We start from the raw sequence: 19,599 nt of genomic DNA, 5'->3' as shown, positions 1-19,599 counted from the left end.
TTGACGTTGATTCTGTTTTTTGCATGTAGTGAGGAATAGTTGAGGATTTGAGATTACTGTTAGCTTTACGTGACCTTAAATCTGACAGCAATATGGAGGATAGGCAAAAATGACAAAGCATTAACTGAGAAGGGGTAGCTGGAAAAGTATGTTTGTAAGGAAATGATGAGGAATTCTGTGGTAAACATGTATAACTGAAGATGTTTTATTCTACTGTCATTTTTTCCTTGCTCCTATCATGTCCCTGTTCTTGAGTGCCTTTTCCCTCCCTCTCCAAATCTTATACATTTTATACAGTCCCAACTTTCATGTGTTCCTAATGCAATGACATTTGCAATCATCTCTAATCAAATAGAGACCTCTCCCCTTTATTAATCTCTCTAATATTCAGTGTCTCTGTCTGCCTGTCATTTCTGGTACTAGCACCTTTATTATCCTTAGTGAAACTACAGGATTTAGTTCTCAGTACCTTACCCCATGTGACCCAGGCCAAGCTAATTAGAACGCTGTGGCCACAGTGATTGGTTCAGGAATGGGCATGTGACCCAAGGCAGGTCAATGACATAGCTTTGGGGCTTTTCTCTGGAACCGTTGGGAAAGAGGTTAGCTCTTTCTTTATTGGTTGATGGGCTGGTAGAAGATGTTGGTGGGTACCTTTGTAATGAGGATTGGGGGTGGTGAGGAGTCAGCCTGGAAGTGAAGCCAACACCAAAGAGAGTGGAGCCAAGAGAATAAGAGACAGAAGTTCTAGAAGATACCATTTGAGTCCTTAGATCCAACTGTTTCAGAAACTTCTGGACTTCTCAGTTAAGTGATCACTTTACTAGCTAGATCATTTCAAGCTAAGAATCTGTATCTTGCAACTCAAAAAGAGTTCTGACATGACCTGCACTTTTGTTTCACCACATTATTTATTTATTTATTTATTTAAGTACGTATTTATTTACGTACATATTTATTTATTTCATTTATTTATTTTGACAGAGTCTTGCTCTGTCATGCAGGCTGGAGTACAGTGGCGGGATCTCAGTTCACTGCAGCCTCCACCTTCCAGGCTCAAGAGATTCTCCTGCCTCAGCCTCCCAAGCAGCTGGGATTACAGTTGCACACCACCATGCCCAGCTAATGTTTTTATATTTTTAGTAGAGATGGAGTTTTGCCATGTTGGCCAGACTGATCTCCAACTCCTGACCTCAGGTGATCCACCTGCTTCAGCCGCCCAAAATGCTGGGATTACAAGTGTGAGCCACTGTGCCCAGCCTTGTTTCACCACATTCTTATGGACCAACATGTAGTGAATAACATTTTCCATAGGTTGTCTTGTCTCTGCCATTGAGGCTGTTACTTTCTCTTTGTGTACACAGTGATATCATGCACAAGAGCTGGGCACACAGCCTTTATCCAGTAAACACTGGTACTTCAATATGTGGAGAAATACTGTATTAATGGACTGTACTTACTTAAAGTTATCTTCAAAGTTGAAACTGCAGCCATAAATATTTCCAAGAGCCACATTCTTCCAATCAGACAGCTAATTACTACAGTGATTATCTGGGCATATGTACCCACAGTTGATGCTTTGCTGTTGCTGCTGCTGCCACTGCTGCTGCTGCCACTGCTGCTGCTAGAGACAGACTCTGCCAGCAGACTGAAAGTTCTGGATTCTACCCAAACAACATTATCCAGTATAAATTCAATCTTATAATTTTTTCCTGGAAAAAAAAAAGCATCATAGTGTTTGATTTCCTTTAATGTTTTACTTGTTTTCATACAGTTCCCATTTGATTTTCATTGATTGAAAAACACTATATAGATCCTGATGAACTATTTTTGAAAGTTGAGTCAAATAAATTAGTTTAAGTACAGACAAGTATAGACAGGGTCTCAGAGTTAGAAGAGTTCTATCTGTCCATTAACTGAACAACAGGGAAGCTGGGTAGATTTTCTTTCTGCGGCAGCAGTACCTGCTTCTTAGAGCCCCTTCCTAGTGCCCAGGACTGGACAAAGACTGTTAGAAAAGAAATGAGGGACAATAGGGAAGAGAGGTGAGGGTGCTGAATCTCAGTTTCATCCCTTTGTACTTGACCTAGGAGTAGAGAAGCATCAGTCTCAGTTGGGGGCGGTGGGGATGGATACTGAACATTTTATTTTGAAAAATTTCAAAAAAGAAAAGAGTTGAAGGAATAATATAGCAAACAACCATATGCCCTCCATTCAGATTCAAATTCAAAAAACTTTTACCGTGTTTCACATTTGTTTGAAGTTAGATGCTATTTTTGTATTACAAGGCTGTGACCCTTTTTCCTTACTCCGGGTAGACGTTTTAGAAACATTGTTACTTGTGTTTAGAATGTAAAAAAGTTAAAGAGCTCATCCAATATTATTTAATCTCCAGGTTAAATCTTCCCACAGTTTTGAATAGGAGATAACCAATATATTTTTCCTTGCTATAATTTCTTTTGGGTCTGTTGCTATCATTTATAGTAGTCATCACGCAGAATAGCATTTCTAATACTTGTACAGCCCTGTAAGTTTTTACTCATCTGTTTTCTCTGTTATTTGTTTTTAAAAAGTCACTTCTGTTTTCATTCTTTATTTAGGAAGAGAATATAATTAGATCTTGATCACATCTGTGGTTTTATGAACAATTGCAATTCATTATATAACTTTCAGGATATATGGGCACTGTACTATAGAATTTTCTGTCACTGACAATTCCTGACAATGGTGTATTAAAATTTTTTTCTTTTTGCATTAAAAAATTTGAATTTTTGTGGCAGGTGAGTTTTTTTAAATTAATTTTCTTGATGCACAAATAATTTAGGGTAGTCCTTTTATTTTGTTTTTCTCCTCTGGAAGTACTGTGAAGAAGCCCAAGCTAGCTTTATGGAAAGACCACATAGAGGAGAACTGAAGAACCCAGCTGAAATCCAGAATCAGGCCCATAGAGATATGACCTCAATTAAGCCATCTTAGCCAGCTCTAGTTAACAGAAAATCCCAGCTGAAGCCCCAGATGTTGGAGCAGTGATGAGCCATCCTGGCCCAAATTTCTGACACACACAATTGTGAACAAATGAAATGGTGTTATTAGATTTGGGGCTGGTTTGTTACATAGCAATAGAAACTGAAATAAGCACTAAACATTACACAGGATGCTAAACAAATATGTCCCAGTGTCTATTAGTAATACTGTCTTTATCTAGGTTGGTTAAAGATGCAGATTCTTTTTCTCCCACCCATTTCTCACATCACCATTTTCTGTATTAGAAACCACAACCCATATCTCCTCTACCCAAGCACGCTGCTTTGCTCTTTATGGAGCTATATGTAGAAGAGGGGTGCTGTGCTGTCAGGCCACAGTCTGATCAGCAAGGGGATTTCCTTCAGTGCAGTGACTGTGGGGCTTACCTGTTAGAGAGAGTCAGTGAAAGATATTTTGTTAATTTTCTCACTAATGCTTTGTTGTTGTTATAATTTTACTGTGGTTAATCTACAAACTGGCTAACTGATTTAAAAATAATGAAGAGATCCCTATACTTGGCTTTCCCTATTGTACATAACCAGGGAACTGAGATGCCACACTTGATGAAGAAAAAAGGAGAGAGAGAGAGAGGAAGAGGGGAGGGGAGAAGGAGAGGGTAAGAGAGACGACAGAGGGGGAGGGAGGGAAGGATGGAAGGAAGGAGAGAGGGAGGAAGGAAGGAAGGGAGGGAGGGAGGGAGGGAGGGAGGGAAGAAAGGGAAGGAAGGAAAAGGAAACACATAGGTGAAGAGCCCTGGTACTTCTCCATGGCAAGTAAGACAGATACTCCCAAGGGAAGCTTTGAATTCTGGAAAAAACTTAATGTATGAAAGAAAAATGCTTAAATTATTGTTTTGTTGCCACAGTAAAATGCCAAAACCTATTTTAGTGCCTTAATGCCCCAGTGATCCTGGGTACTTTTGGAACACTGTAGTTTGAAGACCTTGGTCACAAGGTTGGTTCGTTGCCACTGGGCACTTATTGGGTCCACCCTCATGAGGAGGTGAACAAACTTCTTTTCAGGTAGGGTTCTTGCCAGCTGCCTCATTTCCCATAAAAAAAAATTCCATTTGGGCTGATAGTTAAAATAATTTAGCTCTGCTCTTAACCAGAAAGCAGTGGGATACGAGGTACTTGTCTAGGAGCACACCATTAAACTAATTGTCATTTAATTATTAGCAAACATTAGGCTGAGATATTGCTGCCCAGTAGGAAGACTGAACATATCTGGTGTACGGCACTAACAAATCATGGAGAAACAAAAATTCAGGGAAAAAAAGTGGGGCGGGGGTGCCACTACATAGCCTTTTCAGAAGTTAAGGCCCCTGACTGTCTTAAATAGGTCCTGGGTTGGGAGAAATAGAACAATGGAGGCCTTTCTCAAATGTAAGCAGTTTATCCATTTCATTCTTTTAGATACTCTACATTCTATCACCAAGAGAGATCTGTTTGGGGATATATCATTTGGGCCCTGGTAGAATGGTTTTTACCAGTCAGAGTTGTGTCGTCAACCTGTATGAAGATAGTATAAAAAACGTTAATTGTGGCAGTCATGGCTGTATTTCCTGCACCGATGTTCAAGATATTACTTAATAGAAATTAATTGTGCACACTTTCTGAAAAATCACAGGGGACATTTGTTCTGTTCTCAGAGAATATTATAATTCTCCACAGCAACTGGTCTGTTTATTTGATGGGTACTGTAAATTATGATAATGCTCATTTTCTCTTTTGCTTTGGCTTTAAGACCACAGCCAACTTTCTAGCCCAACTCTGAACTCCTCCTTTAAGACATTAAAGTTATATGAGCCTACCTTATCCTTTCTTTTATTGAATTTGAAAATCCATATGTTAATTTTTCTTACTGTAAATGTAATACATCTTTAGTGAGCAAATTTAGAAAAGTATACAAATGGATAAATGATGATATAATTTTGATTTCCTTAATTTTTTATTTTAATTTCTATTTTTTTACATATTAAATCTACTCTTAAGCTAGACTAAATATTTTCTGAAACAAGGCAAAATATAGCATTCTGATATCTATAGTTTATTCACCAGAGTGTTACCGAATGTTTTGTTCATTAAAAGACCATTATAATTGTCTCTGCTTAGGTTATATATGTGAGGATCCAAACTAGTGCACCCACCTGTTCTAAGGGGAGTAAGGTCTGTGTAGTTGGCCCAACAGCTGCTAAACGGAATTGTTGTATTTCCACTAAGGCCATTGACTTGGTTATTATTGTAGTCCTTGAGTATGGCCCTCAAAGTTAGTGCAGTAATTCCAACTGATACACAGTTACCCTAAAAAAAAAAAAAAGTAGAGAATTATAACAATTGTTCTGTTTCCATGCTTTTAAAAATATATGCAAAACTTTATTTTCAAAAATGCCTCTTTATAAATTGAAAAGCTGCAGAAGCTCCTTGTTCCACACACAGAGTTCATAAATCTGAGCAGCAGAAGTTCATTTAACATCAACATTTTTAAGACAGTACAAGATGGCACCCTTGGATATTAGTCCAGCTTCTAAAGGGGCTGGGCAATCCTCAGGCTGCCAGCACACCAGGATGAGTGAAACTGGCTCATCCTTCAGAATTTGTAGCTTAATTCCTTCACTTAAGTAAAATTTTGAGTTATGACTTACGTCAGAATCTGTTGCCTTTACTGAAGGCTGCTGAGGAAACGGCTGTCCCGGCTGTGCTGCCACCGGCTGAGTGATCACTAAGAGTGAGGACACGAAGGCCACATGATGAACAGGAAACGCAGACCTTTCAACTGGCTGGGCAGTTACCTATGAATCCACAAGGGATGAATTGGATTCTACATGATAAACCATACTCAGCAGCAAACTCATTTTAGCCAGGCTGAGTGTAATATATTCATTATTTATTTTAAAATATGCTCATTATGTAAAATTAATATAATTACAATATTTCCTCCATTAAATTTATGAAGCATTGTTATAAATATGCAAAGCAAAGCAAATTTGGAACCAATACACAACTTTTGGAAGATACGCTCCTTTGTTCAAACAACTTTATTATCATTTTAGCGAGCCTATGAAAAGTCAACAATAAATAAGAAACACATGCTTTCTAAATTATTGTTTTGAAATAGAAACAGACAGTTAAAATAAGAAATAAGTAATTATATTTTAAGTCCCCAAAAATGCATTTTTTCTAGTTGCATTTTCTTACCTTAATCCAGCCAGAGTCACTTGGTCTGGGGAGAGGATTAGTAATAGTCATGGATGAAATGTTAAATCCAAGGATACTACTGATTTTTCCTGAAATTACAGCTTGTCCAAGAGAACTAGCAATTTCCTGGAGTTCAGATAATTGCATCTGACCTGTAGGGAAACAGTATGGTGACATTTGGATCATAAAAGAATAGAACTGTGAAAACACGTGAGAGTTTTTCACTTCAGCTTTCTTTGCATTGCTCCATTGCATTATAGAATTCCAAGGCTTTCTGATCTTCCCTGAGCAAAACACAACAGTCATATTAATGAGGGCAGGAAAAGGAAGAGCTCAGGAGAATATACTTTAAGTTGGAATTAAAGGAAAAACAAAGGTAGATAAAACAGATACAAGAAAAACGAATGAAAACATAGTGGGAGAATATATGTCTCTTAATTTAATACTTTCTCATACCAATCTTTCTTTACCAATGAAGCATTATCATGCATTTCTATTATCATATGTCATTTTAAAAGATAAAGTGTTAATTTTGGAATGGAAGGATTGTTAGAATCTATCATATTATGTGTATGCATTCATATATTAGTTGCTAAAGTTATTAAATTACTAACCAATTGTTACTGGCTTTGGACATTTGACAATTCTCAGTTACTTTTAACACTACATATAGTTTCTGTTCCCCTTTTCCAGCATGGCAGGTCTGGGGTTTCCTCTTAAACCTTCTGCCCCCATAGTGCTCCTTACCTTATAAAGTGGTACCTTAATGCACCATATTCCTTTTTTCAGAAGCCTGCTAGTTTTGCTTAATCCTTGCTGCTTCACCTCTCCACCACACCACATCTAATCCATTACCAATTTCTAAATCTCTCTGTCCCTGCTGTTAAAGTCCTAATTAAAGCCACATCAGCAGGGTTACTAAAACTACCTTTAATCTGACTCTCTGGAGTCAGACTGATCTTTTAAGAAACAACTGTAAAACAGGATAACGTTTTGGTGTATTGCAGGCCTTGCTAACCCCTTGTTCCTAGGTATCCTGTACCTTCTATATCCAGAGTCATGCCTTGAGGAATCAAATCACTGAGTTTCTTCTGTTAAAGTTAAGCCATAAAGCTTAGAGTACTCAGGAAGAAGGAGGTAACATCTTGGGCCAGCAGGTCTGACATGACACTATGAACCCCACAGTCCTAAGCCATTTCATTCCTTGTCAGTTTAAAATGACTCTTTTGGATGATGCAGACTCTTTTGGAAAAAGGCTCAGTCTTTCAGATTCCTCCCTCTCCTCAAACTCCCTCCAGAAACAGCCTTCTCCAAGGAGGCCTTCCAAGTCTGAGGGCTTGTGTATCTAGCTGTAGCAGTACAGAACTACTTCAGGTCCATGCACTACTACTACTACTTTGTCTTCACTGGTTTTTGGCATGGAATGGCAGGTCTGATCCGGTGTGCACTGTTAACAGGTTCTCGCTGACCATTTGACATGTGAGGGCATTCATTTCTGCTGATTGCCATCTAGAAACCAAAGACCTTAACTTGAAGGCCTCTTATTCCTGACTCCAGAATTCTGTCTGCTCACAAGTGCCTTTAATACATAGGTAACCCCTTTCTAGGACATCTGGGAATTTCTGGATATCCTGATACTATATAAAAGCTATAAGAAGCCAGGAGTACAATTACATGAACATCTTTCTTGCCATTTCTCAACATTTTGTTGCGATTCACCACGTTGTAGGGTTCTCCTTGAGACTTGAAACACTATCCCAGTCTATGTCTGGAAAGCATGCCATTAGCTTGTCCCTCCCACCATCCCTAACTTCTACATTCTTCAATGGTCTTATACCAGTCTGGATACATCTAACAAGCTAAAACAGATTTAAAGGTATGGACGTAGTAGGGATTGTATGTGGGGAAATGTATGTCACATGTAAGAAATAAATGCCAGTTCCTTTGGATATCTAGTGGCTAGTATGATAAATTTTGGACCTCACAACACGTAAGGGCTCACCAGGGATTTCTAAGAGTAGGTGAGTAATCTGTATATGTGCCATCGACCCTCTACAGATCCTAAAGTAACAGGCAAAGTCATGCTGAGTCCAAACCCTGAGCCTGTAAGTCCAAGTGAATACAGAACTGACGAAGGAAAGTTAACTATGACTCTGGGCAGAGAACATCGTGGGAGATCTGGTTGCAACACAAGCCTATGCTTCCTACGCTCTTCTAACCAAGAGTTTATAAACACCTCCCTCCATGCAGGCAAGCCTTCCCACAGGCTTCTCCCCCAATGGAAGAAACTTCCGCCTGCTTAGCTGGTAGAATTCCAGAGTGATAATATGGTAGGTGCATAGAGTCAATGCCTAGAAGCAAACCTTTTGGGAAAATCAGTGACGATCCCTAGTGGCATAAAATGAGAACTTCACCCAGTACCCAGGTTTACACAGAGCCTAGGAGTTTAATGATAAAGTGACTGAAGACAGGTAGATAGGGTAGATCCCAACCTTGTGGGGCTGCAGTTTATACACATCTGGAAGATCTCTTTAGGAAAAGGAATGCAGAAAAATCATACCTTTATAGCTTTCATAATAACATTCAATGATTTGACCACATTATGAGGACCTCTCCTAAGGTATTGAAAGTGAAAGCCCCTCCCAGGACTTGTATCAGTAAGGGGACTTGAAGCGTAAGCTTCATAAGCTGGATGGTAGATCTTCCTCTGACAGATACCTGCCTCCCCTATTCTTGGGGAGGGGTACACCTAGGTCAGAGTACTTGTGCTTGACCACTGAAGACAAAGGCATGGCTGCAGGTTAGCAGTGGGGGATGTTATTGCATGCCAGAAGACCAGGAAAGTTCAGTAGTACCTCAAGAGATGCATATGTAGAGCAGAGAAGTTGACCCACTCTGCAGCAGAGGCTGTGAAGACAAGATGATAACATGAGGATGGAGGCCAGGACAGCCCCTTGGTATTCAGACCCCAACTTGAAAGGAGCAGATGGATAGAGAAAATTTGGAGAGCTGAGCATTTACCCAAGTGCCCAAACTGAGTAACCCTAAGGAAATGATTTAAGCCAGCAGAGATTTCTCTGATGGGACAGTTGAGCTTATTTTTTATCTCTGATAAAAACTAGAAAGTGAGGGACACAAAGAGGGGATGATGGCTCATGAGGATGATTTGCTCAGTCACAGGAAATAAAGACAGATTATGTACTTGCACATCTGCCCTTGTTAGGGTGAACCTGTGACTTTACCAGGACATCTAACTCACAGCTCCACTGCTCAGAATATCCAAGAATATCTATTCTTTTTCTTAAGAAAACATCCACAGTCCTTCCTTTGACTTCCAAAGCTCTCCACATCTAGCACCTGTCTAGCCCTCGGCTACACCTCCAGCAGCTTGTCCTTCCTGGCTCCTTCCACTCCAGACCAATTGTACCTGTTTCCTCTCTTCAAATGCACCAAACTCTCACCAACAGTTTCCATAGCCTGAACACTCTTTTTCCTCTGTCTTTTCATTGACTATCTTCATCCTTAATCTCTCATCTATAAGGTCACTTGCTTAAGTAGGTCTTCCCAGATCTTTTTATATTAGATCAAATTCTTTTGTTGAATTTATTAATCATCACAATAACAAAACAGAGATTCAAATTCCTTCCAATTCTAAGAGTTTGGTAGTACAGGAAAAAGGGTCTCTAGGCACGTAGGAGGGTTCAGGATGTGGGGTTGATGGGACTTCCTGAGGCCTGGCTCGCCAGGCCCTGATCAGGTTATTTATGGATGTGGATTTGGTAATTGCATTCCTCCATCTCAAACAACTGTTATTCATACCTGTGGTGCCATTGCTTAAAAACTGAATAGGAGAGTCTCCAATCTCTATTTCAATTATGAATCCCATGGATCTCTTCCTTCTCAGACTCTTCCCTCTTATCATTTTGCTGATACGGATTTTGTCCCTTGGTATCTTTAGGAACAAGGCAAGATTTCTAACCAGATTGTGAGAGGTATAAAAGTCATCTTCTGTTGCAGCAGGTAATTGGAAAGAAACAAATATCACTGTGGCAGTGTGAATTTCAACAGGTATAGTTCCTTTAACCAAAAGATAAAGCAGCTGGTAGGTTCTATCAAAGTAGTTTTCACCAAGGACAGTGGAATCCAGGTTAGGAATAAATTGGTCTATGAAGGAAAAAAGTCAGAACAGCACAGCTAAGTATTATATATTATTACAATCAACATGCATTACTTAATGTTTATTTGAATTTAGAAAATCCCCCCAAAATTCAACTTTATCATTCTTTCATAAGAAAGCATACCTTTTAAAAACAAAAACACTTATAGAACTGACTTGTGAAATTAAAGCCACTCCTTTAAAAAATGCCACAAATAATCATTACACATTGTTTGTTTTAAAAAATAATTAGCTATATAGACACAGTATAAATGAGAAACAAATTGAGTTATGATCCCAGGAGCCTATACTGTACTTGAAACACTATTCACATGCTCATGATTTTAAAGACTTGACTGAAGGCATTTGGTAATTTAAAAATATAAATTTAACTTTACTAGTTATCTAATTTATGCAGTGCTATATGCCAACTCTTAAAAGAGCATTTACAATTCAGTGTTTCTATTTTAACTAAGGACAAAACTGTGTAATATAAATGAAGTATATGTTAAAACATCTCAGAAGAACCTTATACCAACTAAACAGACTTACATTTCAGCCTGAAAAAGTTTGGTGAATGCAAAACAAACTCTGCTAGGGAACTGAATTTTACAAAAGTGATTGAGATCATTATAATGAATGAATAAATATGTATGATTTTATGGCAGAGTATCAACAATGTCTAAGAGCTAATAAACCCACTAACACATGTTGAGCCCAGACAAACGCTGAATTGTGTAATAGTGGTGGTATGAGATATGTAGCTTCTTACATTTCATTGTGAGGCTTACTGGGAAAAAGAAATTAAAATTTTAGGAAGAAGAAGGAATTTCACAGTAATAAAAGAAGCAGAGACAAAGATAATAAAACATTTGGGTAACCCCCAAAGTATGTATAGGTTCATAACACAGGGATATTATTTTGCATTCCAAGTGCCAAAGCAAAACGCTCACTTAAAAGCAATGCTGTTTCAGAAAAACACCACTACCACTACCATAAAACACACATTTATCTGTAAGAGGGCAGTGGTGGAATTGTTTTCCAGCTCTTCAGCACCTACATTATCAATTCTTTACATTATATTCTGTCTATGGAGAACAAAATAATATCCCTGTGTTATGGATCTATACGTATTTTGGGGTTTTGGAAATGTTTTATTAATTTATATCTCTGCTTTTTTTCATTATTGTGAAATTCCATCCTCTTTCTAAAATTTTAATTTCTTTTTCCTAATAAGCCTCACAATGAAATGTGGTAAGAAGCTAAATGTTTTATTCCACTATTAATTATATAATTCAGCATATGTCTGGGCTCAATATATGTTAGTGGAACTCTCTGCCTAAGAAGATAGTTCCTATTTTCCTGACTCTGAATGATATTGTGCTTGGTACCATATGTGTTATTTGAAAAGAGTGAAAATTTTATTAAAATTAAGCTATAAATGCCATTTCATTCACGACACAACTATTTATATATAAAAAGTAGTAACGCTGACTCTCTTAATTTAAAAGAAGGCAATATAGCATAATGGTTAAGTGCATGGGTTTTAGAGCTAGACTGTTTTTGAGTCCTTGTTGTGCACCATACCAGCTTAAGACTGCTATGGACTGAATTGTGCCCCCATATTTCACATGTTGAAGCCCCAACCTTCAAGGTGATGATATTTGGAGATGAGAGCCTTTGGGAGGAAAGAGGGTTTAGATGAGATTGTGAAGGGGGAGACCTCATGATGGAATTAGTGCCCTTCTAAAAGGAGACACCAAAGAGCTTGCTCCAATCACAGTCTCTCAGTCATGTCAGGACACAGCAAGAAAGTGGCCATCTGCAAGCCAAGCAAAGAGCCCTCAGCAGAACATGACCATCATGGCACCCTGATCTCAGACTTTCAGACATCCAGAGAAAATAAATTTCTGTCGTTTGAGCCACTCAATCTGTGGTATTTTGTTATGGCAGACTGAACTAAGACTACTATCTTGGCAAATTACTTCCTGTGTCTCAATTAGTCATCTGTGCCTACCTCAAAGAGTTACTATGATGTAGTAACAATGAGTTAGGCATAAAGCATGTAGAGCTGTGCCTGAAATATATTAATGTCTCTGGAAACATTAGCAATTCATGTTATTAATAGGAATATGACTTCTTCTATAAAAGCAAACAGATTACCCATTCATATTTTCAAGTCTAGCTCATATTATGATCTACCACACACATCTATATAATGGTTAGCTAAGATTATGGATCACATCAAAAGATGAGGATGAATAGCCCGTGTGGAATGGAATGTATGCTATTGGCCTCATTAGAATCCTGTTTAACAAAAAGACTTACATAAGCAGATATAAATCCTGGTTTTACAAATATTGGTCAATAAATAAGTTTAGCCTCTTCCATATGTTTCATTTAACAAAAGTTTATTTTATCATATTTACTTCAAAACCTTTAGTTAATGTTATATTAGCTTTTTTGGCAATAATTCTTATGATTGACAATTAATTTAGGCTCTAACCTCTATGAAATAGAAGTAAAGCCAAGATAAGGTGAAAATTTTAAGCAAAATCTCTTCTGAACATAGGAAGGACTGAATTCAATGTATGCGAAATGAAAACATTCTTAGGAAGCAAAAGAATGCCCATGATAAACAAAAACTCATACCTGCATGTGCACAGATAAATAAGTTTCATTAGGAGTGATCTTTCAAGACACTCATGTTACAAATGAACACATTTTAGTATTTGGTGGACTGTGGCTAAAAACTTGTTTTCTTCTGCATTATCAATAGATAAAGAATTAAAAATACTAATAATCAGACATTTAAAATGTTACAAATAAGTACATATTCCATATGTACTGTATTTTTTGAGAAGATACCTTTGTACAGATGGTTATTAAGTTCACAGTGTTTCTGCTGGGCATTCCATAGTGTATTTTTTGGACAGACCAATGAGTTGTTCACATAGACATCCAAACGTTGAAGTGTGGAAAAGAAAATTCCTACTAGAACAGCCTATTAAAGAAAAAAAAGTTTTGCCTTAAGAAAGCAATAAAACAGAATATTTGTAATTTAGCACTTAAACCATGCTTCAATATTGTATATTTTCTGCAAACTATTAAAACTAAGTTTGGCCGGGCGCGGTGGCTCCCAGCACTTTGGGAGGCCGAGGCGGGCGGATCACAAAGTCAGGAGACTGAGACCATCCTGGCTAACACGGTGAAATCCCATCTCTACTAAAAATACAAAAAAATTAGCTGGGCGAGGTGGCGGGCGCCTGTAGTCCCAGCTACTCCGGAGGCTGAGGCGGGAGAATGGCGTGAACCCGGGAGGCAGAGCTTGCAGTGAGCCGAGATCGCGCCACTGCACTCCAGCCTGGGTGACAGAGCGAGACTCTGTCTGAAAAAACAAAACAAAACAAACAAAAACCTAACTTTTATGGATTTGGGATAAGTGATGAAGTAAAATTTTAAAATGGGCTTACATTCAACCTTTCATACAGATAGTACAACTTAACCCTTAATTGACCATTCTCAATAGAAAAGTACTTTTCTATTGAGATAGAAGATTAAAAAGGTAAATTATTAGATGACTATCTCTAAGTTTTAAAAAAGGGTCATTTAAAAGACAACAAAGGACAATACAGACTTTCAATATCAGGAGCAGGGAAAGGGGGACTTAGCTGTACTCTGTATAATGCAGCCACACAAAATTAGGTACTTCATGTTGGAAAAAAAAAATGCTTATCTCTGAGAAAAATTTGGTAGAAAGACTAATAAATGTCAAAATAACTATCCTCTCTGATTCAATTTTATTCATTTTTCATGTTTATATTGCTTACATTTCATGCTATCAGCTATGATCATAAAGAGACTGGCTTTTCCAAGAGCAGGGAAGGATTAATATGGAGTTTAATAAGCTATACATAATTCTGGAATCTTCTTTTGATATTGTCTTCAGAGGCTCAGAATATTAACAGTCACATTTTTAGAGTTAAAATATTCTCTTCTGATTTTTTTAAAAAGAAAATTTTGAGTTCCTATTTCAGCCATGCAGTATTCTAAGTGCTGGCAAGAGCCACTGGCTTCTTTGAGCTTATATTCAAGAGTGATGAGAGACAAAAAATAGAAGTAATAAAAGGTAAAGTAGGAAACATGGTAGATAGTGATGAATCCTGTGGAGAAAAGAAAAATGTAAATCAGGGTGCGTGTAACTTGGGAGAGCCAAGGAAGAAGGCATGATCTTGGAGGCCTATTGAGAAAGTGGAATCTGAGGCGACAGGAACTCTAGCCGCTTAGGGTACAGTGTTTTAGGCTAAGGCAACATGAGAAACATAGGCCTAGGGGGTAGCATGTTTGGTGTCCCTAGGAACAACAAGGAGCTCAGTGGGGCTGGAGGAGTAGAAGAAGCCAGAGAGCTCAGGGATGAGAGAGATTCCCATAGGGCCTCACAGGTCATGGTGAGGATTCTAACTCTTGGACAGAGACCAATAGGGAAATTGTTACAGGGTTTGAGGCATGGGAGAGACGTGATCTGACATATTTTCAAGTTATCTGGCTACTAAGTTGGGGACAGACTATAGAAGGGCAAAGGTGGAGGTAGAAAGAGGAATTGGGAGGCAATTACCATGATGCAGGAAAGGCTCAAACTGGATAGTAGCAGTGGAGGTGGTGAGAAGTGGACAGATTCTGGTATTTTGAAGAGAGACTCAAAACAACTTGCAGATGGATTGGATGAAGAATGTGAGCAAAAGAGAGGAGTCAAGAGTGCTTCCAAGGTTTTATCTGGTGCGAAGGGATGGAACTGCTGTCTCCTGGGAAGGGGCAGGTGCCTCCTTCCCTTATTCTTTTCTCTGCTTCACCTTATCAGCATTCTTTCTTCACATTAAACACCCTGGGACTTTAAAGTCTCATATTCTTAGAAAAGAAAATCTGAATTATGACACTACTGGTTAAACTCATACTCTTTTCATACTAATTAAATATAAATTTAATGATCCTGTCCGAGTTCAGTTTCTAGCAAAGACTTGACATTATTGAAGATATTAAAAATAACATGCTGCAGTCTCTGAAGTAAATTCCAAAGGTGTATTTCTGACATATATAAGTAATAGCAGCATTGAAGAATAAGTATATAATTCCAAGTGATCAGTTTTGAATGTACATTATTTTTATGTAAAAATTTAGGTTTGCTTGTTAATCATGCAAATCATAGGCATCACTGTCATGCCTCATGTATGGAGCACCAAATCAAGTGCATATGGCAAGGGGATGATGGTGATGCTTATTACTTGTACCTTCAGGCTAATGAAAACTGTCTAGACTAATAATAATTTCAGTGGTACCCTGATGCATCCTTGGAAATGGGCTGTAAGGCTGACAATGCTAGAACAAGGGAGGAGATACAAGTCTTAGCAGATAGAAATAACATGCAAATAATCAACAGCAATTACCCTTAAGACATCTTGCCCTACCTTATTATGGTCAACATTAAGCAACATCAGTCGAAGATTCTGAGGACTGGTGCCTGTGAAGTAAACTTCATAAGATGTGTTCAGAGCCACAATGCTGTGAAACAGGGACAGCCTTCTCTGGCATGCATATCCAGCACACCAGCCATGATCCTGTGGGCCTAAATCCATGCAAAATGAAAGTGCATATTCCTATATAATGCATTTTATTAGTATAAAATCTGAAGAGTAATTGTATTTAAAATAAATTGCCATGGTCAAGTTCAAATGCAAGTTCAGCATTTATACCTATTACCCATCCACCGTTACCCAGCCAGCTAAGCTATTTCTCAAACCTTGGCTTAAAAAGGAAGGCAGAGAAGAGACTTCTTCCTATCACCCTTACTTTTACACTGCCCAGGGTAAGAAGGGTGGTAATAAGAATTTGTATTGGAAGGTCACTGAGAGAAATAGAAGATTTGCATGTATCTCTACTTTAATGACAATATTCAAGCCTAGGCCACATGGTGAGGAAGAAAATGCTTGATCCTTTCTCCTCCCTACCAAATAAAAGCTTGAGTGGGAATTGAACTTTCTCAGGCTCTTTGTTAGGAAATGTGCTATAACAGAGTTAGTTTGTTAACAATAGGCTCTTTACCTGGAAAACAGGGACGTCTGAATGCCTGAACCATTGATTCATTAATTTGTTCTTTCACTCATGCACTTGTTTTTTAAAAACAGTTAATTTATAAATTCAGCAGACACATTCATCTAATCAAGTCATTAATCTTCCTCCATTTTAATTTTAATTTAAGAAATTTTTGTTGACAGTTGTTTCTACAGGTACCATTAGAGTGTTGACATCATTAATTAACTGAAGCCACCTAAGAAATAACACTCTATCAAACCCTCTAGAAAGCCAAGAAATAGTGAATGCTTTTCTACCTGAATCCAAACATTTTCTGAGCAGGTTTAAAATGACTTTCATAACAAACTTCTGTATTTCACTTAGTTTTAAAGTGGCTGAGATTATACATATATAAAACATTGAGTGAAATATAGAATGAATTTTATTGATGTATTTATTGATTAGGTTTTCTTTATTTCCTAGCTTACTTGGAAGTATTATCAATATTTATAACTACACTTCAATCAAATTTTAAATCAATATAAACTTCTAAAGCTCCTGTAGAGCCTAACCTTTTCCTTAGCATACAAAATATAAATCCTACTTTTAAATATACTTTCTTTGTGAGTTTTGAAAACATAAAGAAATATCTATGTATAACATAAAAATTTTAAGTGGCAAAAGTCATATTTTTAAAATAAATAAAAGTTAATATTAATATTCAAAAGGAAACTTGAGTGATTTTCTGTAACTTTTATCTTGGGGAATTTTTTTCCCCATCTAGTATAGCACATCCCAAGCTTCAGTGATTCTTCTAACACCTTCATGATTTTTCTGTGCTGCTATCATTTACATAAGACTTCTTTAAATTGATAGTCACTTTTTAAAATTTAAATTCATATTGAAGAAATATGTCTTGTCATTATTGTAAATGGAAAACTTGTATTGCTTGCCAGAAAAGGGAAATGTAAAAATAAGACAATGAAATCTTTTTCCACCATATAAAACAGAGCTATTTGGAAATATCTCTTCTATTACTACATTATTCATTGACAGTTCTAAAGTTGTTCTCATGATCTCTGCTTCATAAAATCCGAAAAGCAGCATCTAAAATTGGGTTGACTGCAGGTCACAGAAACCAGGCATAGCACACATTGGGGTGAGAGAAGTGAGGAAAGCCCTAGAATCATGAAACTTTGGAATACTTCTGATTTAGTTCATTCTGTTCTTATAAACAAGTTTTTAAAGCATTCATATTTTATTGATTTCTAGAATATTTTATTACATGTTGTGACACCACAAGGGCACAGAAATCTATCTAATCCAAACTATATACACTTTCAGCACATAAAAGATCCTAATCTAAGCCTGTTTAGGGACTAAGTTTTGAGTCCCTGGTGTCATTTCAAGAATATATGATGAATCCTTGTCTGTGTTTTCACTACCTTAAGAAGTTCATCTTACTCATTCAAAAAACCTTGGTCTCCTGAGCATAGAGACCATTACCTTCCTTCTCTGCTACAGCCTCCTAAGACCAGAATGGAAGAAACCTGATGCTATCAAGACCAGCTTGACCAACTGGTCTTGATAATCAAAGGATTTAGAGATGAAAAAACATGTTGATGGCAAGGTAAGTCTTCCAAAGATTCATGAGAATAAAACATAGGCAGGCTGAGAATACTGCTTGTCAGGTATTCCAAATAACACATTATCAATTTTTAATATACACTAGGCAAATTGTATTTTTTGGACATACTTGGACCATTTTTTTCCTTCAAAATACTTATACCACCTTATCAATAAAGTATGAAGATCACTCCAGAAATAACTTTCCCCCTTCTTCTTGCTCTCCTCTCCATCCCTCTTCCCCTCCTTCTTCTTTTTATTTTAATGGCCAATTTTAAATAACTGTCCTCGCTTTCCTGGATGAGGTACTGCAAGATCAAGTCTCTTCCCTGCGCATTGCTCATTCTTACAAATGGAAGGCAAACAAGGCCTTATGTTTGCTAGTTGTGTGGGGTAAATAATTTATGAGATGGCTTCATGCATTTAATAACAAACAAATGTTTTGAGTAACTCTAGTTTATGCATATTGAATACCTACCATTAATGAGATCAACATAACCATTGCCCATTATAGCCACTGGGGAAAGTCTTCGAGTTTCTGTGTCAGGATCCAGACTTTCAATAACCATCATCGCATATTCCATCCCAAAGCACTGATAGCTCTGCCACTCTGGAATGTACTTACAGGTTGAATCTCTAATAATTCCTAGAAACATATTATATATATTTTAGCAATAATACAGAATCTCTTTGTAAGAAAATCCTCGTAACATCTTTTTCTTGTTATGCCAGTTTAAGAAGCAGAAAATATAAGTTATTGGTTGAGTAGATAAGTCTTTAAAAATAAAACATATATTTTGTTTCATGGGTTTAAGGCCTAACAACAGAATAAGATCCAACAAACCTTTATGAGGTGCTTTCTCTGTGACAGGAATTCTACTTCCATTCAAGAATGTGAGCATCGCCTTAGGAATTCTGTAGTCTCCAATTCCTACTTGACTGTTTCCATCCCATTCATATTCTGCTTGAGGTATCACAGAACCAGCACTCCCCAGAAAGGAGCCATCTATGTCTCTAAGAAAAGATTTCCTCTTGGCATCACAAACCATGTCTATACAATCAGATGGATTGACTTTACTGTGGAGAAAAGTTGAATTATTCAGTTCATTGTTTCTAGAGAGCACTATGAATATACTTGAATATTTGCTAACAGGGTATCCGAAAAAATTAATGTATTAAATCTTATTTCAGAGAGGCTTCAAAGTGGGACCAAGTAGCCTATGTAATTAGCATTGGAATGAGGTCTGCTTTTCCATTGTGTTGATTTGGTCTATGATTATGAATTCATTAACATTTCAAAACAACAAATCATACCTGTGGGATATAAAATCAGAATTCCACTTTTCTATTCTATATATTGTTGAATGATAGATTTCTTATTTGTGCATTGTTCACAATATACTAACATTTCTCCAGAGAGTAGGTGAATGATAACTGTTTTACAAGACATATAAAATCCCTGTGTTGGCAGGGAAGTCTTTATTATTATTTCCTTTCCTTCTTGTCTTTAAAAATTATGAAAGTATTGCT

The 19,599-nt window shown here is 37.3% G+C and overlaps 1 protein-coding gene across 1 annotated transcript in view; it reads right to left on the bottom strand.

The window, feature by feature from the left end:
• PKHD1L1 (PKHD1 like 1) overlaps positions 1–19,599 on the bottom strand; it is a 160,361-nt gene that overhangs the window by 3,809 nt on the left and 136,953 nt on the right. Inside the window, exons 69-77 of the mRNA XM_008001368.3 lie at positions 18,914–19,146; positions 18,548–18,715; positions 15,840–15,997; positions 13,246–13,381; positions 10,041–10,385; positions 6,222–6,373; positions 5,669–5,815; positions 5,174–5,327; positions 1,461–1,712 (exon numbers count right to left, since the gene is read on the bottom strand). Of these exons, the coding sequence (XP_007999559.3) occupies positions 1,461–1,712; positions 5,174–5,327; positions 5,669–5,815; positions 6,222–6,373; positions 10,041–10,385; positions 13,246–13,381; positions 15,840–15,997; positions 18,548–18,715; positions 18,914–19,146 (1,745 nt within the window). The remainder of the gene's footprint in view (positions 1–1,460; positions 1,713–5,173; positions 5,328–5,668; positions 5,816–6,221; positions 6,374–10,040; positions 10,386–13,245; positions 13,382–15,839; positions 15,998–18,547; positions 18,716–18,913; positions 19,147–19,599) is intronic.

Source organism: Chlorocebus sabaeus, chromosome 8 (genome assembly GCF_047675955.1).
Source record: "Chlorocebus sabaeus isolate Y175 chromosome 8, mChlSab1.0.hap1, whole genome shotgun sequence".
NCBI classification, from domain to species: domain Eukaryota; kingdom Metazoa; phylum Chordata; class Mammalia; order Primates; family Cercopithecidae; genus Chlorocebus; species Chlorocebus sabaeus.
Note: the sequence above shows the minus strand (reverse complement) of the source record. Positions and strands in the feature narration are given on the sequence as shown.